Here is a 24,737-nt window from a genome sequence, read left to right as displayed (position 1 = left end):
ACCCGGCTTAGGTTTTGTTTTGTGGTTTGTTTTTTTTTTAAGCTAATTAGGGGAACTTTCTGTATTTTTCATGTTATTTACATTGAGTAAGTGAACTTGTTTTCTACATATGACTTTAGATTTTATTATGATTGATTTGTTCAGCAAACTAGTGAACTTCATCATCTTTTTCCTCTTGATCATCATGTAGTTTCAGAGCTATTTCATGGTACTCTATGGATCCTGTACCTCATTATGCTGGATCTTGAACATTTTATTGAAAGAGGATTCAGTAACCAGCACTTGCAGACTATATATGTACTGCAGCCTCAGGATTTGTCTGAATGGTGGAGAGTAAAACTTTTGGTCCTAGGAAATAGTTAGAAGGCTGCTGTAGAGGGCATTGATGAATTGTTTTCTAGGCATAATGGGCAGAGATCTTTAAGGAAACTGTCAAAGTATTTTGGGCAGAAAAAATTGCATGGACGACCATGATAACTCATTTTGAGAACTGCTAGCATTTGGTACAGTGGAAGAGAAAGGAACTGTATTATGGACATAACAGTATATGGATTTGGAAAAATGATGGAGAGGATTCATTTCAATGAGTTAGATTCATTCTGAAAATAGTTTTATGATAGTTATGACTGGAGGCAGGTAGGTAGGTGATAGGCTTAGGGTGTTGTGAAAGTGTCTGGGGCAGGATAAGACCAAGCAAGTGTAGGAAGTTTTTGCAGAGTAAATTAATACACACCTCACTCACAGCAGCACCACAGGGGACATGAAGTTCATTTGCATCCCATCAAAGAGGTCATCTGTTGGACCTGCTTTGCTTATTAGTTAGATCTAGAGAGCTTGGGATTAACTGAGGAAGCTATCCTGTTTGAGCAACCATATCTACTGAAACAAACAGCCTCTGACCTTCTGCCTTTGACTTAACTTGTTCTTGTGATTTCTTCTCTTTGATTCATAAATCTCTTTTCTGTACCATACCGTTTTCATTTTATAACTCTTTAGGACTTCTTTTTCTGTCTATGTTGAATCTTAAACTTATATTTTTAGTTCAGTCTGCTTTGAATTCTAGGACTATATATTCAATTACATTGTATGCATGGATTTTTCTATAGTGATGGTGTTCAAAATTGAGTATAGGAACCCTCAAAGGTGCTCTAAAATTATTTCTTGAGAACTGTAAGAGCCCCAAGATTCTCTTCAGGATTCAGATTGGATGCTACAACAAGTGAAATGAATCTTTTTCGTAGAATATCTGGGGCAAATGTATGAACTCTCACACTCTGTGCTTTTCCAAATCAGTGTCTTTTTTTCTATTCTGCCTCTCCTATCTTCTTTTTAATCTCTCCTAGCTTCCCCTAGCTTCTTCTCCCTACAGGAGCTTTGAAGTGATTAAAAAAAAAAAATTACAAGAGTTAACTCTCATTAGTCAAAAGCACATCCCTAGGGTAAAAAGATAAGGAACTGAGCCTTTGCCGTGCCGTGGTAACCCAAGGTTACAGGAGTAAGACTGTGAGCAGACCCTAGACCAGGGGTGGGGGTGAGGGATATAAGGCACAGTGCCCAGTGACAAACTTTGAGACATAGGTCTATTGTCAGCAGACTGGCAAGCAAAGAATTGGCATGCTTTTCTTAAGATGCTTTATGTAGTAACCTTGGTTGGACATCTGTGACTCTGACTTTGTGCATAGCTGTAAGGTTTTAAACTCATGATCTATTTACAAAAAGCCTTTAGTCTACTTTTGAACTAAGTGAGCTAATTATGTGCAGTTAGCCTGAGCAAAAAGGAACAAAACAAACTTTTTTTTGAAGAGTCTACGATCTTCAACAGGCAAATAGATCTAGTTATAAAGCATGCCCCAGCACATTTTCTATAGACCAGAACTATACAGCTAAATGAAAAGTCATCTTCCTGACAATCCACAGATATATGTGCCCGTAAGATTGAGTTGTAATCATGAGATTACATATACACGTCACATGAGATTGCACACTACAATGCAGGTATTAGGGGGACACCAGGCTGCTTTAGCAAAAGTGAGCAACAGTTTCCAGAGTTGATGGTCCTGCAGGCCTTGCCTGGACAGGATTAACCTCCATCAGAATCACTCCTCTGGTGGGTTGACATCTGAAATCAGTTGCCATATGCTGTACATTTCCATGGTGTCTGACAGTAGTATTATATTGGTATTCTTTTACTGTGCTCTGGGACCATAAAAAGACAGATGCATGTGTCTTAAAGTAGTATAAGGCACACAAACAAAAAACACAGTGGTGTAGATAAATGACCCAGACCTAATGGGTATGTTCATAATTTTCTGTTTCTTCTATGCTAATTAGTTCACCTGTTTACTTTTCCCATTTCTTTGTTGGTATTAAACATTCCCTTCTCTAGACTTTCAACTAGCTACAGGGTTGAGGGTTTTGTTTTGTTTTAAACTTATTTTTAAATTTAATGTTATTTTTTTGAAATAGGATCATGAGTAGCCCAGACTGGCCTCAGACTTGATGTGTAGCCAAGGATGACCTTGGATTTCTGATCCTCCTGCTGAGAATCAAGCCCAGGGTAGCTTTATGCATGTTAGGCAAGCGCTCTGCCATTTGAGTCAAATACCCTGCCCTTGAGAGTAATTTTTAGAAAAGTTTTTTTTCATTTCCCTTAAAAATATGTTAACTGGTTGTTTTGCTGTAATATAATCAAGCCTGTCAGTTCACTTTATAATCATTGATTTCTGGACCTAGTAAGATGGCTCAGTAGATAAAGATGCTAGCTACTAAGCTCAACACCCTGAGTTTGGTCCTTTGAATCCATCTGATAGGAGAGAACTGATTGCCACATATTGTCCTCTGACTGCTGTGACAAATGAATAACCTCACATACACACAAAATGTAACTTTAAATTTTTTAAAATTGGTTTTTGTTAGTACTTTACTGATTCATTCTTTCTGTTGCCTTTAGTTTATTTGCCTTCCTGAGTTGTCTATTTTATATCTTGATTGTTCGAAATAATTACACTATAAATTTATCTTTGAGCACTAGCTTAGCTGAACCTCAATATGTTTTATTTTAGTGCTTTATACTATTTCCTAGTCTTGCAATTTTGGTAATTAAGGCAGTTTTATTTACTAGCTTTGTCATTTATAATGATGATGTTTTTGACCCAGAAAATTTGTTGTTTATATAGTTGTTTATATTTATACAGTTTATAACTTATCAAATGATTTCTTTGGTTTTTTTGAGACAGGGTTTCTCTGTGTAACAGTCCTAATTGTCCTGGAATTAGCTCTGTAGACTAGGCTGGCTTTAAACTCACAGAGATCTTCCTGTCTCTGCTCCCAAGTGCTGGCAGTGAAGGCATGCACCACCACCATCCAGTGAGGCTTTACCTTTAAACAAATGAACTTAACTCTTTCATATTTGTGGTGATTATACATATTATGAGGGCTTGTTCTTTGTATTTTAAGCATTTTATATTAATCACAATTTTGAAATTTTTATTTTATTTTCATGTCTTTTGAACATGTTTTTAGTTTTTTTCCCCCTTCTGTCTAATGGTTTGGGTTCTTACTGACATAATTAAGTATTTAAATATATATGTACAACAGCCAGAATTACCCACTACTGATTACCTATACCCTTTAAATTCATTTATTAGCTTTATTTTTTTGAGATTTAAAATTTTTTAAATCTAATATGTGTGGTATATCTATACACCATATGCATGTCTGATCTCTACAGGGGTCAGAAGAGAACATCCTGTTTTCTGGGCCTTACAGACAATTATGAGTTGCCATGTGGGTGCTGGGAATTGAACCTAGATCCTTTGGTAGAACAGTTAGTGCTCTTAACCACTCCAGTCCTGTGTTTTGATTTTCAGTAATATAATTGATATTAATAAACCCTCTATTCTAGGATCAACAGCTTACTTTACTAACTTAAGTTCACAGTCAGTTGTCAGATAGCATGTTGAATCCAGTATTAAGCACATTAAAAAAAACAAACAGACAAAACAGGCTTTTTTTTTTTAATGTTGCCTATAATTTCTAGTTACATTTGTTTTATCTTCCTTTCATTTTGGAGGCACTTTAAGTATTCTAATACTTTGTACTCTGTGTGTGTGTGTGTGTGTGTGTGTGTGTGTGTTAATGCATAGAGATCAGATGACATCTTGTGGGAGTCTTTTTTTTTTTTTTTAACCATGTGTGTTGTCAAACTTACTGAGCATAGGTTGTCAAACTTAGTGGCAAGCTTTTTTACTTCCTGGGCCACCTTGACAGCCATAAAATATATTTCAAATCACTAATCCTTCCATATTATTGTAAGATGCACAAAGGAATATATGTCATTATTACCTATTGAGACCATTATGTTAAGAGAAAAAAATTAAGACATAAATTAGATCAACAAAATACTTGGCCCAAATTATTAAAAGACTTGTTAGTAAGCATAAAAAATAAAAAGGATGGACCTGGAGAGATGGCTCAATAGTTAAGAGCATGCACATATTGCTCATACATACATATAGGCAAACACTTAAACATATAAAAATAAATATTCTTTTTGAAGACTGAAAATGATGGGGCCAATGAAATGGTTTGTGGCCAAACCTGACAAAACCTAAGTTTGGTCCCCAGGATCTACGTAGTGGAAAGTGGGACCTGACCCTGAAAGTTGTCCTCTGACCCAATAAGTTCTTGTGTTCTCTCTCTCTCTCTCTCTCTCTCTCTCTCTCTCTCTCTCTCACACACACACACACACACACACACACACACACACACACTCTGTCCTAGTCAGGGATACTACTCAGTGATACTACTGCTGTGATGAAACACTATGACCAAAAGCAGCTTGGGGAGGAAAGGGTTTATTTCGAGGCAGGAGGTGATGTATAGGTGCCGTGGAGTTGGGCTGCTTACTGGCTTGCTCCTCATGTCTGTTCAGCCTGCTTTCTCATAAAACCTAGGACCACCTGCCCTAGCCATACCTATAATGTGTAGCCCCTCTCCCATCGGTCACTAAGAAAATGCCCCAAAGCCTTGCCTTTAACTAAATCTTATGGAGGAGACATTTTCTCAATGAGGCTCCCTCTGCTTTGATGACTAGCTTGTGCCACGTTGACATATACTAAATAAATAAAATGATGATGATGATGGATGAAAGAGTTCCAAACAATAGAGAGAATATTTGTTAGTTTTTCATTGTAATTTCTCTTGGACTACAGTTTGCTTGAGTCCTGTAAAAAATAAAGTCACCTTGGAAAAAAAGGAAGACATGGTTTTATATTAGAAAATGTTAATGTGAGAGAGAGTCAATCAAACTCAGCAAGTCTTTACAGAAGGGAAATTAGTTTGGATTGCTGAACTAAAGGCAGCCCTGGAACTGATGGTGCAGAAGGAAGCTGGGTTGAATACTCTAACAACACAGAGAGCAAAGCCTCAGTCACAGCATCTTTACAGTAGAAACACTTGACAATAGCTCTTGTGAAGGCCACAACAATAGCATCTATTGAATGGTTACAGTTTGCTGGGTGATTGGCTTAGGCCATCCCTGCTTTATAGAATTTGTTTATAGAATAGAAACAAATGAGATTTCTAAGTTGGGCTAAGGGTGTTTTATTTAAGCCTTTACCAGAATTTTCTCAAGTGTCCTCACCAGAGTTTTATTTTGTTCTATAGTGGGATTGAACCATTGCAGGTATATAGAATGGTGTGCCAGCTGTCTTAGGGTTTCCATTGTTGTGAAGAGACACCATGACCACAGCAACTCTTATAAAGGAAAATGTTTCATTTTGGTGGCCCGCTTAGGTTTAGACGTTTAGTCCATTGGTGGGACATGACAGTGTGCAGGCAGACATGTGTTGAAAAGGTAGCTGAGAGTTCTACATCTTGATCAGCAGGCAACAGGAAGTGGTCTGTCTCACTAGGTACATGAAACCTCAAAGCCCTCCTCCACAATAACACATTTCCTCTAACATATTTCCATATATACTCCAACAAGGCCATACCTCTTAATAGTTCCACTCTCTTTGGACACTATTTTGGACCTTTTCTTTCAAACTACCACACCACCATTACAGAATAGCCAGTACTTAAACAGGCATATGTCCTGTGCTTTGTAATGACTAAAGCCGTTTGATACTGGAATGTCTTACAGCAGGTTCATTGAGGCTGAAGTTGAAGCCTAAGTCCAGATACCATGCCAATTGTGGTTTAGAGAATGAGGTCTATTTTTGCAGCTTTAAGGTGCTTCCATTAGTTTATTTACAGATATTCGTGCTGAACAGTTAGAATCACCTATCACTTTCCAGTCAATCATGCACCACACAAGTATTTTCTTAGATTTGTCTAAGGTGCTGTCCAGGTCATTCCTCACTCTTGAAAGCTGCACAGGTTCCATCCTGTCTCCTGCATTTGCATCCTGTTCTGAACTTGTTCTTTGCTTAGATATATTCACCAGTGGAAAATTCATAATTTTGCCCTTTATATGGAAATAAAGCCTTTTCCACCTGTATCTTCTAAATACTTAAAGTAGTGACCAAGTACAACATGACTATATCCACTTGTAACCCCAGCACAAGAATGTGCACCCTTGTGGATACTTGAGTAGCTTGTCAGGAGAAGTAAAGTTTGACTCTAGGCAGTGGCATCTCTTCAGAAATTTGAGCCTCTGAATGAGGCTGTTGTGACGCTTAAAGCTTCTGTTCGGGTTGTTTTCATAGTGCCTTTGAGTTTGAGGGTAAGGTGTACTTCACTGGCTAATCTTTTCCACCTCTGTTCTTTTGTTGGAATTAGTGCCAGAACAGATAAAGCCCAGTGTAAGCCAGCCTCAGCCTGCCAACTCTGATAACGGCACTTCCACAGCAACCAGCACTAATAATAATGCCAAGCGAGCTACAGCCAGCAATCAGCAGCCGCCGCCGCAGCAGCAACAGCAGCAGCAGCAGCAGCAGCAAGAGCAGCAACAGCAGCCACAGGCCTTGCCTCGGTATCCTCGTGAAGTACCTCCACGATTTCGCCACCAGGAACACAAACAGCTTCTAAAGAGGGGTCAGCATTTTCCTGTCATAGCAGCAAACCTGGGATCTGCTGTTAAGGTGTTAAACAACCAATCAGAAAGCAGTGCTGTAACAAATCAACAGCCACCAAATAACGGAGAGGTGCAGAACAGCAAAACCCAGTCAGGTGAGAAAAGACCTTTCCTATAGGACTCATTTTTGGTAGTGTAGTAACGTTTATAATCTCTGATTTTTTTTGGTGATATGTTTTGTATGGCAAGAACTCAAGAGCTGGGCTTTAAGAATCCTGAATAGGCCACTTGAGTGGAGAATTCTTTACTGCCAGTTACATACTTACCTTACTTAGAAAGTGAATATTGTGATTGTTTTCATCTTCTCTCAGGTCCCATATTTATTAAGTTTGTAGTTAAAAGTGAGCCCTCCCCACTCCTTGTGCTATGCGGTTATGTACATTTCCTCTTCTGCAGCCCTCCACAGGGTAGCTCTCATCATTATCACTGACCATCCCTGGTGACTATCAGTTGCTGCCTGGATGTTCTTTTATGTATGCCAAGCATTGCTCTGTGTTAAAATATATTGCCCTACTTCACAGCTAGTAAATAGTACATTTTGGACTCAAAGTTCTGTCTGATTCCAGAGCTATGCTCATAACCACCATGGTGCTCTTTGGCAATACATTACTTGTGATAGGAAAGGAAAAGGAAGACATTTCTAATCCATGTCTCTAGAGCTGCACATTATGAGAAGGACACACATAGTTATCATGATTAAAACTACTCCCTGTTCCCCCAAACCACTTACTACCTGTGTCAGATTGATCAAAAAGCTAATTCATGGGATCTTATGGAAGCATTTTCTCCATTGAGGTTCCCTCATTTCAGATAACTCCAAAACAAGATTAGTTAGCTTACTCTTACATTTATAGAAAGACCTTCACTTTCCAAAACAATTTAACATTGTATATAATCCAGGTTGTAGATAATTAAGAAGTTGAGGGGGCTGGAGAGATATCTTAGATGGTAACAGCACTGACTTATCTTCCAGAGGTCCTGAGTTCAATTCCCAGAAACCACATGGTGTCTCACAATCATCTGTAATGAAATCTTGTGCCCTTTTCTGGCATGGAGGTGTATAGGCAAGAGGAATATTGTAGACATAATAAATAAATCTTTTTTTTTTTTCAGGGTGAGGTTGAATGTTTATTCAGGGGGTTATGGAGGAGGATGGGTGAAGGGGGGCAGAGAGAGGGAGAGAGAGAGAGGGAGAGAGAGAGAAGAGGAGAAAGAGACAGAGAAGGGGGGAAGCAGAGAAGTGGGAAGAGAGGCAGAAGCGAAGCTGCCTCTCTGAGAGGAAGATGGAAAAGACAATAAATAAATCTTTATAAAAAGAAGTTGAATTTTATTTGGGAAGCCAGATTAAAAGAAAATGTATTCTTCATTGACATAAGCAATCTGTTACTAAGATCTTAGGAGAGTGTTCCTTATCCATGAAATGCCTGAGTCCCTGCTGTGAGCCAGGTAGGGTGGTATATGATAAACGGGCAGTGAAGGGACGTATATTTAGAAAAGTTTAGGTATGCCTCTTCCTTTTGGGAAAGGGAAGAATAAAGCTATTTTAAAAATGGAAACAATGGTAGTATAAGAGTTGTGTATCTCAATAAGTGTGGGGCTGGAAGGATGTTCACTCAGTAAAGTGCTTACTGTGCAAGCATAAGGACCAAGTTCAGATTTTTCAGCATCCCTATTTTAAAAAAACCAAATAGAGTGATACACATTTGTAATCCCAGCACAGGGAAGACATGGTAAGGGAGGATCCTTGGGACTTGCTGGCAAGCTAATCTAGCCAAATTGGCCATGTCCAGGTTCTGTGACAAACCTTGTGTGGAAAAATAAGATTGGAGACACCTAGCATTGGGTTCTGTCCTCCACATGCACACGTGCCAACATGTACACATACACAAAATGAGTATGGGTCAAAAGAGTCAAGTTTTGTAGATGCTCATTCTGATGAGAAGTTACCATGTGTGAGCATAGGAAGAAAAAGCCTCCAAAGAAATCAATGAAGAAGTCCGTGCTGCCTCCCCATCCCTACCTGCTTTTAGGAGGTACAGGCAGGGCTGGAGAGATGGTTCAGTAGGTCTGAGTTCAGTTCCCAGAACCCACATGGCATCTCATAGTTGCCTTATGCCCTCTTCTGGTATGCAGATGTTCATGCAGGCAAAGTACCATATACATAAAATGCATAAATAAATAAATTCTTTTAATAAAGAGCTTGGCAAGCAGCTATACATTTATTTGGAGGCATTAAATCCCGAAGCCATTAGGTAAGGAAGACTGAAACTTAAACACTCCAGAGAATAAAATTGGCACATTTGTCTTTAAAGGTTTATTTAAATTTTTTTAAATATATCTGTACATGTGCTCCTGCATGAGTACATATGTACTATGTGTGCAGGAGCCCACAGAGGCCAGAAGAGGGCATCATATCTCCTGAAACTTGAGATCAAGGCAGCTGTAAACCCCTTGTAGGTACTAGGAACTGAGCCTGGATCCCCTGCAAGAGCATTAAGTGCTCTTAACCACTGAGCCAGCTTTCTAGCCCTGGTACTTTTTGTCTTTAAAAGATATTTCTAACTCTCCTCTTGCAAGTGTATTTCATGTACTTACATTAATCGATCACTGTGTATTCTGTTTGTAGTGGTAGCTGAAACTTTAGCTATAAAACAGACCATGAGAAGTCAGTGAGCCAGAAAAGGTTCCTTGTAAGAATCAGATCTTACAGAGCTAATGGCAATGAGTGTGTCGATCGCAGGACTGCTCTTCACAGGGTGTGTGTCATGACTGTGTACAAGTGAGGTGCATATATTCTTTTTTCACACATCAGATAGTACCATATTTGTTCTACACATTAGGAAGCAGCCAACTAGTGATGGCAGTGTAAGTTACATGCTCAGACACTCAGAGACACTTTAATTGTGTAGATGATACAGAATTCAGAATTGCTTGTATTTAGCCTTTTTAGATTAGGAGTAGATTTGGCATGATGCAATACATAGAAATCAAATTCAAATTTTCATGGTCAAGAGGAAAAAGATGCCTCTCTTGTCCTAGTATATTCTGTGCAAAGAGTAAAATGAATACTTAGATGAGATGCAAAACCACCCTCAGGCTAGCAGGTAAGGGATATAAATAGTGGGTTCTCTTCTCAAGCAGCTCTGCACTTCATTTTTGTTAGGACCTTGTGCAATGCTAAGCCCTGACCTGTCATTATCTGATATAGTCTCCAACAGTGTGATTGATGGGGGATATCAAGATGGTTCATTAGGTAAAAACACTGGCTCTGCAAAGCCTAATGACCCGAGTTCAATCTTAAGAACCCTGTGAAGTTATTAGGAGAGAACTGACACCACAGAGTTGTCTTCTGACCTATAGCACACAGGTACTCACACTTACATAATGCACACAGTAGGAACAGTAAACACAGTCTCAGATTACCTCTTTGCACTTGACTCATAGCCTGCTCTTGCTCAATTAGCCTGAGTTAGAAGACTCTAGTGGTGGTAATATCACTCAGCAGCCCGGACAGAATAGTGTTTTTATGGCCAGAATGCTATAATCTCTCCTTCTCTTCTATATGGCATAATCCATGTGGTACAGTTACAAAGACTAGAACAGTTTATGTCCATCGTCTCTAGCCCAAGGGCTGGCACCACTCTTAGTTGACTCACTGTGTTTTGTTTTTTCTGTCACACACAGCACACATACATTATGGTTAAACCTTTTGAAGGTGAAATGGTGAACCTCATGGCACTTCCTCTTTAGTGCCCTGACACTAGGGGTAGTCTCTTCTCCAGCTTTGACACTGTTGTTTATATCTCCTGTCCACAGGACTACTAACAATTCATCAGTGTCTTCTAATAGTTGTTCACATTCCTGCTCGGCATTTCAAGGTAGCTTTGTTTGTTCATGGTATGAAATATAAAAAAGCATGTAAGATAGTACCATATTGTTTATGGATAAATTCAAATATAAAATGTAAAGGTTTTATTTGTCTATTGGCAAAATAGACATGTAGAGAAGAATGTAGGGAGTCTTCCCCTAGCACTCTGTACTTATTAAAGTGGTGTTACAGAAATTATTTTTTATCAGTTTCCTGTATTTGAAATATTCCCTCCCTCCATTTTTTTTATTTTTCTTTTTTAAAAGGAAGCTCAAAGACATTTAAGCTATAATGTGAAATGAGTAAAAATTTGGAGGGCATTAAGATTTCTGAAAGTGTTTGAAGATTGAAATGGTCTTACCCCTCCCGTTGGTCTCTTCCAAGGTAGCATGTATAACTTGCACTTCTAGTACCCACTGACCTTCCTTTCACCTGGGAACACTGTAATGTCTACTTGCTTTGAGTTTCTCTAAGTCACTATATTCTTGAGACTCTTAGAGAACTTTTGTCCTCCTATTTTTAGAAGTTTTACAGTAATGGCATACACTGCTATAGTTCTCTGCGATCTTCCTCTTGCTCACTAACCAGAGAGCTGTTGATACCAGGATGTCAGATGCAGACTGTTGAAAGTATTGAAATGTGAATTCTGTTTTGTTTTCAAAAGTCTCTTGTAAGTAGATGTTGTTGGTGTTGGGTTTTGATTTTTTTTTTCTTTCTAATCACTTCTTTCTTAAAAGCTTCATTTTTAAGAAAGTGATTCCGTTAAAATCAGGAGGAACAAGGCGAAGCTGTCCACTCTCTGCATGTCTCTTCAACATAGTTCTTGAAGTTCTGGCTATAGCAATAAGACAACAAAAGGAGATCAAGGGGATACAAATTGAAAACAAAGAAAGTCAAACTTTTGTTATTTGTAGATGATATGATAGTATATAAGTGACCCACAAACTCTACCAGGGAACTCCTACAGATGATAAATACCTTCAATTATGTGGTAGAATACAAGATCAACTCAAAAAAGTCAGTAGCCCTCCTACATACAAATGATAAGCTGAGAAAGAAATCAGAGAAACATCACCTTTCACAATAGCCACAAACAACATAAAATATCTTGGGGTAACATTAACCAAAGAAGTGAAAGAATTGTACAAGAACTTTAAGTCTTTGGAAAAAGAAATTGAAGAAGATACCAGAAAATGGAAAGATCTTCCATGCTTTTGGATAGGTAGGTTCAACATAATAAAAATGGCAATCCTACCAAAAGCAATCTATAGATTCAATGCAATCCCCATCAAAAATCCCAACACAGTTCTTCACAGACCTTGAAAGAACAATAATCATCTTCATATGGAAAAACCGAAAAACCCAGGATAGCCAAAACAATCCCGTACAATAAAGGAGCTTACGGAGTCATCACCATCCCTGACACCTATGAACACCTGATTTTTGTCAGAGAAGCTAAAATTATACAATGGAAAAAAAGCATCTTCAACAAATGGTGCTGGCATAACTGGCAACATGTAGAAATATGCAAATAGACCCATATCTATCCCCATGCGTAAAACTCAAATCGAAATGGATTAAAGACCTCAATATAAATCTGACCACACTGAACCTCACAGAAGAGAAAGTGGGAAGTAGACTTCAATGCATGGGCACAGGAGACAGAGTAACAATAATAAATAAATAAATAAATAAATAAATGAGACCTCCTGAAATTGAGAAATTGAGAAGCTTCTGTAAAGCAAAGGACACAGTAACACAAAAAGGCAGCCTACTGAATGGGAAAAGATTTTCATCACATCAGACAAAGGACTGATCTACGAAATATATAAAGAAATCAAGAAATTAGACATCAAAATTCTAAGTAATCCAATAAAAAATGGGGTACAGAACTAAACAGAATTCTCAACAGAAAAATCTCAAATGACCGAAAGACACTTAAGGAAATGTTAGACATCCTTAGCTGTCAGGGAAATGCAAATCAAAATAATTCTGAGATACCATCTTACACCTGTCAGAATGGCTAAGATCAAAAACACCAACGATAGCTTATACTGGACAGGATGTGGAGTAAGGGAAACACTCATCCATTGCTGTAGGAATGCATACTTGTACAATCATTTTGGAAATCAGTATGGCGGTTTCTCAGAAAATTGGGAAAAAACCTACATCAGGATCTAGCATTACCACTCTTGGGCATATACCCAAAAGATGCTCAATCATACTACAAAGGCATTTGTTCAGCTATGTTCATAGCAGCATTATTTGTAATAGCCAGAACCTGGAAACAACCTAAATGCCCCTCAAACTGAAGAATGGATAAAGAAAATAAAGCACATTTACACATTAGAGTACTACTCGGGGGGAAAAAAAAACAATGGCATCTTGAATTTTGCATGCAAATGAATGGAACTAGAAAATACTATCTTGAGTGAAGTAACCCCAGACCCAAAAAGATGAATATAGTATGTACTCACTTGTAAGTGAATACTAGTTATAAACAAAGGATATTGAGTCTATAGTAATAAGGTAAACTCTTAAGGAAAACATATAGATCTACCTGGAAAGTCCAAATAGACAAGATTGCCTGAAAAATTGGGAGCATGGGGATTGGGAGGGAAAGGAAGGTGGAAGGGAGAGAAAAGGGGAGAGGTGAGGAGAATTTGAGGGAACGGGATAGTCGAGATGGAGGAAGGACAGAGATGAGAACAAGGAAAGATATCTTGATTGAGGGAGCTGTTATGGGGCTAGCAAGAAACCTGGCTCTAGAGAAATTCCCAGGAATCCACAAGGATGACCCCAGCTAAGACCATAAGCAATAGAGGAGAGGGTGCCTGAACTGGCCTTGCCCTGTAGTCAGAATGACGCATATCTTAAATATCACTGTAGAACTTTCATCCAGCCACAGATGGAAACAGAGGCAGAGACCTGTACTGAGCTTGCAAAGTTTAGTTGAAGAGTGGGAGAAATGAGAATATAATCAAAGAGGTCAAGCAAGACCTTGATGGGTTCACCCACTGAAACAGTTTACCTGAGCTAATGGGATCTCCAATTCCAGCCGGATTGGGAGGGAAGCATAGGACCAAACCAGTCCCTCTGAATGTGGTTGACAGCTGCATAGCTGGGACAGAGTGAGGGGCCACTGGCAGTTGCACCGGGATTTATCTCTACTGCTTGTACTGGCTTTTTGAGATCCTATTCTCTTTGGATGGATACCTTGCTCAGCCTAGATATAGTAACGAGGGCCTTGGACTTTCCCCAAAGTAATGTGCCTGAGGAATAGATGGGGGCTGGGGGAGTTGTGGAGGGGAGGGAGTAGGAACTTGGATTGGTATGTATAATGATAAAAGATAAGTTTGTTTTCCTTTTTTTAAAAAAATAAAAAATGTTAAAAATCTCTGCATAATGTCTATCCTCTTCTTGTACCCTCTGCTCCTCTTGTGTATTTAACAGTTTCTCTGACCAGCTCTCAAGTTTTATTCCTTTCCATGTCTGTTTCATGTTTCTCCATGTTTCAGGGGCCATGTCATCTGGAATCTTCAGCTAATATTAGGTTCCTTTAAACTCAGTATGTCCAAACTTGAACTCATCTTCCTTCTTGATGCCTCTGTCCGCCACAGATTGGCACACCATTCATTCACAAACCCATCTAGAGTCATCAAAATCATTCTTGAATCTTACCTTTGTTAGTCATGACTCACGGTTTATCATGCTCTGCTCATTTTGAACTCCAGATTTCTGTTTCTTTTCTCCCCTTTTACTGTCAGTTGCTTGCTTAGTGGAAGGACATAGTCAACATCTGGTCAAAAGCAGCATGCTTTTCCTGACTAATGTGTTCAGCTTTCTTGTGCCTTCTCATTGACATGTTGTCTCATTAACTGATTCCAAGACACATCAGCAGAATTGAGTAGTTATCATAGACCATCTTGCCCATGAAAATATTTGTTAATTGGAGCAGAAGTTTGCTGCTCCTAGACCAACAGCTCAGAAATAGGTACTCTGAACATTATTTACTGAATCATCATCAGCCCTGAGTATTATTTACTTTTGAAGCTTTCTTCTGGTGAGACTTAAAATGTTTAAGTTAAAAAGGGACATTTAAGTATTTGAAAGGGGAAAAAACTATTGAATTTCCTTCAGCTTCAATTCTTGTTGAGAGTGTTGCTTCTTCCATCAGTCATTTAGCTGACATCAGCTGTTTTGACTCTGCTCTCTAGACCCTTTTTGCACAGGTATCCCCAATACGCTGTTTCATCCTTCTAGGTCTGGGTCAGCTAGCGCCTCTCCTAGAATTGTTTCTGAATGGGATGCTGATGGCATTTTTTGTTTGTTTGTTTTGTGTTTTCAAGACAAGGTTTCTCTGTGTGGCCTTGGCTGTCTTAGAACTCACTCTGTAAAACCAGGCTGGCCTCTTAAGTCAGAGATCCCTCTGCCTCCCCAGTGCTAGTTTTAAAGGTGTACACCACCATGCTCAGCACTGATGGTAATATGGATTTCACTTAGTAATGTGTAGCACCACACTGTATGAAAACTTTGATTTTACATTTACTCAGTAATGCTCCCTTCCTTCCTATAATACAGGGGTTTACGATCGCAGTGTTCCTCACTGTTTCTTGGGGCAAAGTCATGGTCATATTGTACTTACGAGCCTGAATGTTTTATTCCTCATTGCTTAGAGTAATGAGCATTGGTTTCCTTCTTCTACTGGACTTTTGTGTCTGATCAGCTTCTGACTGATTCCTGAGTTGCCATTTCCTTTTGCCACCATTTCTCTCTATATATGGTAGCATTTTCAAAATCAAAAATGTCTTGAGAAGTCATCTGTAATAATTCACTTTAGAAATAATTTATCAATTAGGATTTATTGAAAATATCAAGTATGCTACAGTTTCAAAATGGAATTTTAAGTCATAATTACTGAAGGTATCTCCATATTTTCCTAAAGTAATTAAGAATAACAGCAATATTAATTTTATTCCTAAAATAATTAAAATAACAACAATAGCAAACCATTAGATCACCACAAACATCTCCAGGCAAGGTCAATGTCGGAATCAGAGAACACTTGTAGTAGCATTAAAGGTGATGGAACCCCTTTGCAGGGTCAGCAGCTGCTGCTGTTTTCATTCTCTGTAAGAAAAAATTGGTTATTTTATGGTTTCTTTTTTTGGTGTGGGCTGGAGGTAGATGGTTTAGACAAAGACTCACTTTGTCACCCAGACTAGCTTGAAACTCTTCATGCCCTTGCACCAGCCTCCTTAGTACTGGGATGACAGCTGTAGCAGGGCTCCTGCTGTTAGCCCCAAACTCACAGAGACTTGCCATGGCCTGCCTGGTTTCTTTTCTTTGATGAATAAAACATTCTCTTTACCAGTAACTTGTTTTCCTCCCTTTTTAAAAAAACTTTAATTATTTGCTGGCTTTGATTTATTGTCTCATTTAAAAAAAAAAAACATTTTCCAAGTCCTCTTCTCCTACAAATTTAAAATGTTGACCTTTGCTCTAACTTTGGCATCTACTTGGTTCTGTTAGTAAGTTGGCTTCAGGTTTAGTAGTGCTTATACAGTCTCTTGGTGTACTGTGTTGTCTGTTATGTGATCCTGCAGGCTCCCACTGTTTGAGACTGGGGGCAGTTCTTGTACTTGTTAAACACACATGTCTAAGTTACTTTTAATTCTCTTATACATCTCTGGTTGAGCACAGAGTCTTGCTGCTTCATTCCTTCCAGGATTGAGTTTCTGTAGCAAGTTTATTTCTATGGATTGCAATAAAGCCTAATTATATAGGACTTTCAAGTATTTTTGTTACTTATTTTCTAAGTGATTTTATGACTTTTGGAAATCGAGATCTCTCTCTCTCACACACACACGGTATATAGTAAAGTCACTTTTTCTTGGTAATTTTTATTTTTTGACAGAATCTGTTGTGTAGCTCAGGTTGACCTCTATCTAGCTCATTATGCAGCTGATGATGACTTTGAACTTACGATACTCCTCTTTCCACTACCACATCCCTCCACTGCTGGGATCATAGACTTGTATTACCATGCCCAGTTTGTGCAGTGGTGGGAACTGAACCCAGGGCTTTATGTATGCTAGACAAGCATTCCACCAACTAAGCTATGTCCATATGATTGGGTTTTTTTGTGTCCTTGTGAATTTATCTTGTTATAATGTATCAGGTAGTCCTTCCAGCACAGGATTGAATAGTAGTGTTGTTGACATGTATTCTTTTTCCTTGTTGTAGTGGGAATGCTTTGGGCATTTTCATTGTTCACTCCAAGTCTATACTCTTATTTTCAGTGTGGGTAGTTTTATTGTTGATGCTCAGTGATTTTTTTTTTATTGCTGCTTATGGAAATGTCAATACATGATGCAGGTAATTGTAGTTGACATCACAGTGGTCCAAGGTGGGGATAGTGATGAAAACGGAGCTGCTCTCGATTTGGAGGGAAGGTTCACATTTAGGAATGGGTGATGGTTTTGGTTTATTGTGCACATGGAAGAATAAAAGCTAAGGCTTAGGTCTTAGCTAGTGGTTAAGAAGTCTTGCTGCCCTTTTGAGAAGACTAAGCATCTTCCCAACACCCAAATCAGGTTGGCTTACAGCTGCTGCCTGTGACTCCAACTCCAGAGGATCCAGTGCCGTCCCTTCTGACCTTCAGGAACACACACACCCCAGCCACACAAATGCATGACATGTTAAAAAAATAAATTTTTTAAAAATTGGAAAAATACTGCCGGGCGGTGGTGGCGCACGCCTTTAATCCCAGCACTCGGGAGGCAGAGGCAGGCGGATCTCTGTGAGTTCGAGACCAGCCTGGTGTACAAGAGCTAGTTCCAGGACAGGCTCCAAAACCACAGAGAAACCCTGTCTCGAAAAACCAAAAAAAAAAAAAAAAAAAAAAAAAATTGGAAAAATACTTAAGTATTTTTATTAAGTTAAGGGAAATTAGTAAAAAAGTTTTATACTCCACATATTTTCTAGAAGGAGGCATTGTCGAGGCGTAATTGTAGTAGACTTGACACTAGCTGTGATATGTGCTGTCATTTTGTTCTTAATGATGGTCTGGTAGCACAAGCCTTTGATCTCAACATTTCTATAGGTAATGCTGAAAGATTGTTCACAAATTCAAGGCCAACCTGGGCAACACTTAGAGACCCCATCTCAGCATTGGATCAGGAATGAAGCTCAGTGGTAGAACGCTCACCCAACATGAAAAGAGTTCAGTTCCCAGCATTCTTTACCCTCAAATGAAAATAACATAACCTCGTTTCACAGGTTGTTGCTCTCTAGCCGCTATGAAGAATCCAAGCTTGAGTCCTATTGTTGCTGATGTGCTCGTCGCGGAATTTTAGTTACTTTGATTTATGGAGGACTCTAACTTATTTTGTGTCTTAGTTAGGGTTTATGTTGCTGTCATGAAACACCATGACCAAAAAGCAAGTTGGGGAGGAAAGGGTTTATTTGACTTACACTTCCATATCACTGTTCATCATCAAAGGAAGTCAGGACAGGAACTCAAACAAAGCAGGGGCTGATGCAGAGTCCATGGAGGGGTGCTGCTTATTGACTTTGTCTCCATGGCTTGCTCAGCCTGCTTTCTTATAGAACCCAAGACCACCAGCCCAGGGATGACACCACCCACAGTGAGCTAGACCCTCCTGCATCAATCACGAATTAAGAAAATGCCATACAGGCTTGCCTACAGCCTGATCTTATGGAGGCATTTTTTGTTGTCATTCGTTTTTTTTCTTAAGAGTTTTAATCCCAGCACTCAGGCTAGGATTAAAGACCTGCACAACCAGACTTGACTTGGAGGTCTTTTCTTAATTGAGGGTGCCTTCCTCTCGTGTCTTAGCTTATGTCAAGTTGACGTGACACTATCCAGCACATCTCTTGCCTCTCTCATTCAGTTTCTATACGTATTTTAACTGTTGCCCCTTGGTTTCTCTCCTGCAAAGTAAGGACAATACTTGTGCTCTAGAATTGTGCCAAGGACTTGGTGCAGATGTTTGCAGAGCTGCTGCTGTGTAGCAATGAATGCTAGCCATGGGTTGGTGTTGCTGCTGCTGTGTGTTGCAGGATAGAATTATTTCTTCTCAGGGAGACTAGAAGACAAATGAAATTGACTGCTTTTGGCGGTGGGAGAAGGACAAGGTTCTGCATAGTCTACGTTTATCTCTGAGTCACAGAGCTCTGCCTCCTGAGGGTTTGGATTAAAGATGTGACAACACCCAACTTCTGATCGCTTTTTTGATAAAGTATTTCTAAAAGGGAGCAGTAGTCTGTGCTCTTTGCAGTACTTACTTGAATTATGCTCACTGGTTACTTTACAGGTTGATCTCTAGTTGCTTTTCTTGCCATTCTTAATCGCTCTTATTATCTACTTAGCATTTGTGCTTTGAGAGAAAATAGTAGAAGCAGAATCATTTTTCCATGGTAGCAAATCATACTATTAATGTGACTCCTTACTGCCTAGTCCATTTTCTCCCAAGTCAAGTCTCTGAGCGTGGACTGCCTTAATTCATCACTGCCACCTAGTCTTCCTTACTCCAAAATTCTTGGTTTGTTGGAATTTTGCCCATCATACATTTAGTGGGTATCCCTATGGGGCTTTCTGTTCCACACAATACTATATGGTGTCGAACAAAGCAGCACAATTCTGCCTGTGAAATTACTGAACATGGAGAATTGGTGGCTGGAAGATGACTAGTACCTCAGCTGTACTGCGGAGCATCTTGCTAATGTTGAGGAGCTACATGTATTTGTAATGGATCATCATTTTTCTCAGCCTACTTAATATCATTTTGGAAATGGTTTCCACTTTATAAATAGTTGTACTTCTCCTTTATTCTAGATATAAATCATAATACTTCAGGATCCCATTATGAAAATTGCCAGCGGGGACCTGTGTCTTCTACAAGTGACTGTAGCACAAGCTGTAAGAATGCTGTAAAGGACTTGTTGGAAAAAGAAGCATGGCCCTCAGCCCCTGGCAGTGATCCTGAGTTGGCCTCAGAATGTATGGATGCTGATTCTGCCTCCAGTTCTGAGTCAGAGAGAAACATCACTGTCATGGCTTCAGGGAATACAGGTGGTGAAAAAGATGGCCTTCGGAACAGCACTGGACTCGGTTCTCAAAGCAAGTTTGTGGTTGGTAGCAGCAGCAATAATGTGGGTCATGGAAGTAGTTCTGGGCCATGGGGCTTCCCCCATGGAGCCATAATAAGCACATGTCAGGTCTCTGTGGATGCTCCTGAAAGCAAATCAGAAAGTAGTAACAATAGAATGAATGCTTGGGGCACTGTAAGTTCTTCATCAAATGGAGGGTTAAATCCAAGCACTTTGAATTCAGCTAGCAACCATGGTGCCTGGCCAGTATTAGAAAACAATGGACTTGCCCTAAAAGGGCCTGTAGGGAGTGGGAGTTCTGGCATCAATATTCAGTGTAGTACCATAGGCCAGATGCCTAACAATCAGAGTATCAACTCTAAAGTCAGTGGCTCTTCTACCCATGGTACCTGGGGCAACCTTCAGGAAACTTGTGAGCCTGAAGTAAGTGGTACACAGAAGGTTTTATTCAGTGGTCAACCTCAGAATATCACCACTGAAACAACTGGACCAAATAACACTACTAACTTTATGACCTCTAGTTTACCAAACTCCGGTTCAGTACAGAATAATGAACTGCCTACCAGTAATCCAGGGGCCTGGCGTGTGAGCACAATGAATCATCCTCAGATACAGGCTCCGTCAGTTATGAATGGCACTTCCCTTTCTCACCTTAGCAATGGAGAGTCAAAAACTGGAGGCTCCTACGGTACTACATGGGGTGCCTATGGTTCTAATTACTCTGGTGACAAATGTGCAGGCCCTAACGGCCAAGCCAATGGTGACACTGTGAATGCAACGCTAATGCAGCCTGGCGTCAATGGGCCTATGGGCACTAACTTTCAAGTTACCACAAATAAAGGGGGAGGTATGTGGGAGTCTGGGACAACAAATTCCCAGAGTTCACCATGGGGAAGTGGAAATGGTGCGAATTCTGGAGGAAGTCGAAGAGGATGGGGAAGTCCTGCACAGAACACTGGCACTAGTCTACCCAGTGTTGAGTGGAACAAACTGCCTAGCAATCAGCATTCCAATGACAGTGCAAATGGCAATGGTAAGAAGTTTACAAATGGATGGAAATCTACTGAGGAAGAGGATCAGGGTTCCGCCACATCTCAGACAAATGAGCAAAACAGTGTGTGGGCCAAAACAGGAGGCACAGTGGAGAGCGATGGTAGTACAGAGAGCACTGGACGCCTTGAAGAAAAAGTAACGGGGGAAAGTCAGAGTAGAGATAGAAGAAAAATTGATCAGCACACATTACTCCAAAGCATTGTAAACAGAACTGACTTAGATCCACGTGTCCTATCCAACTCTGGTTGGGGACAGACTCCTATTAAGCAGAATACTGCCTGGGATACAGAGACATCACCAAGAGGGGAAAGAAAAACTGACAATGGGACAGAGGCCTGGGGAAGCTCTGCAACACAGACTTTTAACTCAGGGGCATGTATAGATAAGACTAGCCCTAATAGTAATGATACCTCATCTGTATCAGGGTGGGGCGATCCCAAACCTACTCTGAGGTGGGGAGATTCCAAAGGCTCAAACTGCCAGGGGGGGTGGGAAGATGATTCTGCTGCTACAGGAATGGTTAAAAGCAATCAGTGGGGGAATTGCAAAGAAGAGAAGTCTGCATGGAATGATTCGCAAAAGAACAAACAGGGGTGGGGTGATGGACAAAAGTCAAACCAAGGTTGGTCCATTTCTGCCAGTGATAACTGGGGAGAAACTTCCAGGAGTAACCATTGGGGTGAGGCTAATAAGAAATCCAGCTCAGGAGGTAGTGACAGTGACAGGTCCATTTCTGGTTGGAATGAACTTGGTAAAACTAGTTCTTTTACATGGGGAAATAATATAAATCCAAATAATTCATCAGGATGGGATGAATCTTCTAAACCTAATTCTTCCCAGGGATGGGGAGACCCTCCAAAGTGTAATCAGTCTCTAGGTTGGGGAGATTCATCAAAACCAGTTAGTTCTCCAGATTGGAACAAGCAACAAGACATTGTTGGATCATGGGGGATTCCACCAGCCACCGGCAAGCCTCCTGGTACAGGCTGGCTGGGAGGACCTATTCCAGCTCCAACAAAGGAGGAAGAACCCACAGGCTGGGAGGAGCCATCCCCAGAATCTATACGACGTAAAATGGAGATTGACGACGGAACTTCAGCTTGGGGAGATCCGAGCAAATACAACTACAAAAATGTGAACATGTGGAATAAAAACATCCCAGATGGCAGCAGCCGCTCAGACCAGCAAGCACAGATGCATCGTTTGCTGCCATCTGCAAGTGCTGTCTCAAGCAAGGAGGCAAGCAGTGGCTCTGGTAAGCGTTCCTCTTTGGAATACAGTGGTATTCTGGAAGCAAACTTTGTGTTGACATACTGTCTTAAGATTTGTTTAACAGAGCACTTGGATATGCACATCGAGGCCTTTCAGCTGTACTCTAGGAGTCATGTTCACCAGGCAACAACTTGGGCAATGTTGCTGTGAACCTTACATGTTCTGTTCTCCGTTAGGAATGTAGAAGGGGTTAAGTATACTTCTCTCAGTCTGAGTTAAGGCTTAACCAAGTGACTGAGTACAGTACTATAGGTATTTGGTATTAGACTTTAGAGGAATTTTCTAAACTAGGCCTCTAAATTTTAAATTAAAAAGTCCACATCCACTCTGATAACAGGGGATATAGTGTGTGCATCTAAAACATTGCACTGTATCTTTCTAGTATATTCCCACTTTTCCTCTCCTATACTGAGCAAATTCTTTTCTGTATAAATTGATATAGCAACATTTTCTTTAAATGTGACAGGGTCTGTATTTCCTTTTTTAATGGGGATTTTGTTGCGTGATGTTTCATTGGAAGAGAGATGGCAATATTTTCATGAATTCTTTTGATACTTAATTGTGGTTTGTTTGCTTGTTTTTAAATATGAGTCTAGTCTGATAATTTATGTTTAACTCTTAGGGCAGGCATCTTTGTTTTCATTCTTTAAATGAAAATTTTGTGGCCTTTTTTTGGTCTTAGACAACTTCCAACGTGATAGTGTAAACTTTTTTTCCTGTGTACTTTTAAATCAACGTTAACCAGTATGTATAAAGTGCATTGCTCACCTAGTGTAGTCGTGTAGTTAGTTGTTGTCTATTGCAGTATTGGGGGAAGGGCATCCCTCCCATAGGTGTGGCTGGTATAGCCCTTCCCACCACACCTGCTGCCTCAGATCACAAGCTTCTGTTCAGTTAGGAACTAACTTCATCCTCAAAGGAACAGGATTTCCTATAATTATTCAAAAGAATCTGCCCTAGCATCAGAAGGCAGTTTTGAAAGAAAAGGTTAAAACATTATACAGTTAAATTATATTAGTGCAGAATAATTTATGTTCTTTATATAAAGTGTGCCTCATCTCGTCGCAGTGTCATTGTTTGGTGTGTGACTGTGAAGTTCTTCGTCTTGTTTTCCAAGTATTTCCTTGTCCTTTATTTGTTATGCTTCCTTATATGCGTGTTGATGACTTCTTTTCCCATACTTTCTAAAGGCTGGGGTGAGCCCTGGGGGGAGCCTTCTACTCCAGCCACGACTGTGGATAATGGAACTTCAGCCTGGGGTAAGCCCATAGACAGTGGTCCCAGCTGGGGAGAACCCATTACTGCGACATCCAGCACATCCACGTGGGGCTCCACCTCTGTTGGTCCACAATCATTAAGCAAATCTGGTAAGTTATTTTTGATCTTTAGTAGCCATTTTGTAGTGGTACTGATGAACTCATTAACTATATTTAAATAATAGGCTAGTGCTTCTAAATTGTCACTGATGTAGCTTTATGATGTGGTGTATTCTATATGATGTTCAATACATTTTTCTCAAAACTGTAACTACTAATGACTTATATATCCTCCACCTAATCTAATTTCTTTCTTATCTCATTCAATTATTTAAAACTGACTTAGCTTTCATGCCATTCAACCTGAAAGACTAAATATATATATTTATAATATGTAGTTATTCATATATTATAAATAAATTATAAAATACATTTTATAATTTGTATAAATATTGATGATTTATTTATACAGTATAACAAATGTCCAAGCCATTAAATCTTAACTGAGAAGGACCCTGAGATACAGATGAGTGAATGTTGTTTTTTACCATGTTAGGGTTAGGATACCTTGTAGGAGCCTCAAGAGCTGTGTGTGTGGAGATTAATTGCTTACTACCTGCGACTTCAATACTCTTTGACCAGTCCTGTAGAAGCATATAAAACTAATTCTTTTGAGCCTCATCCATCCTCTATCCTTTGTGTCATTTTAAAGATCAAGAAGCTGCCATTGCCTGTGTCTAGTTACTCTCTGATTTGCCAGGTGGTGATGGTAACACACCTTTAGGCCTAGCATTCAGGAGGCAGAGGCAGGAGGATATCTGTGAGTTTGAGGCCAGCCTGGTCTACAGAGCAAGTTCCAGGACAGGTTCCAAAGCTACACAAAGAACCCTGTCTCAAAAACCGAAAAGGGGGGAAAAAAAGAAAGAAAGAAACCCTCTGATTTATGAAAACATGGGAAATTTCATTTGATGTTTTTTTCTAGTGAACTTTCAATGCAAAATAAACGTATGTTTTCTATTGCATGTATTTGAGAAGGTGTGTTTAGCTCCAATGTGCTAAATCTGCACTGTGATAT

At 39.7% G+C, this 24,737-nt stretch overlaps 1 protein-coding gene across 5 annotated transcripts in view; it reads left to right on the top strand.

The window, feature by feature from the left end:
* Positions 1-24,737, top strand: part of Tnrc6a (trinucleotide repeat containing adaptor 6A) — an 83,021-nt gene that overhangs the window by 34,811 nt on the left and 23,473 nt on the right. For all 5 annotated transcript variants that reach the window (XM_041666141.1, XM_041666139.1, XM_041666140.1 and 2 more), the window contains 3 exons: positions 6,784-7,173; positions 19,807-22,389; positions 23,597-23,773. In XM_041666141.1, coding sequence (XP_041522075.1) covers positions 6,784-7,173; positions 19,807-22,389; positions 23,597-23,773 — 3,150 coding nt within the window. The remainder of the gene's footprint in view (positions 1-6,783; positions 7,174-19,806; positions 22,390-23,596; positions 23,774-24,737) is intronic.

The sequence above is a fragment of the Microtus oregoni genome, unplaced genomic scaffold, assembly GCF_018167655.1.
Source record: "Microtus oregoni isolate MIOR12 unplaced genomic scaffold, Mior012 000016F_ref0000370, whole genome shotgun sequence".
Classification (NCBI taxonomy): Eukaryota; Metazoa; Chordata; class Mammalia; order Rodentia; family Cricetidae; genus Microtus; species Microtus oregoni.
Note: the sequence above shows the minus strand (reverse complement) of the source record. Positions and strands in the feature narration are given on the sequence as shown.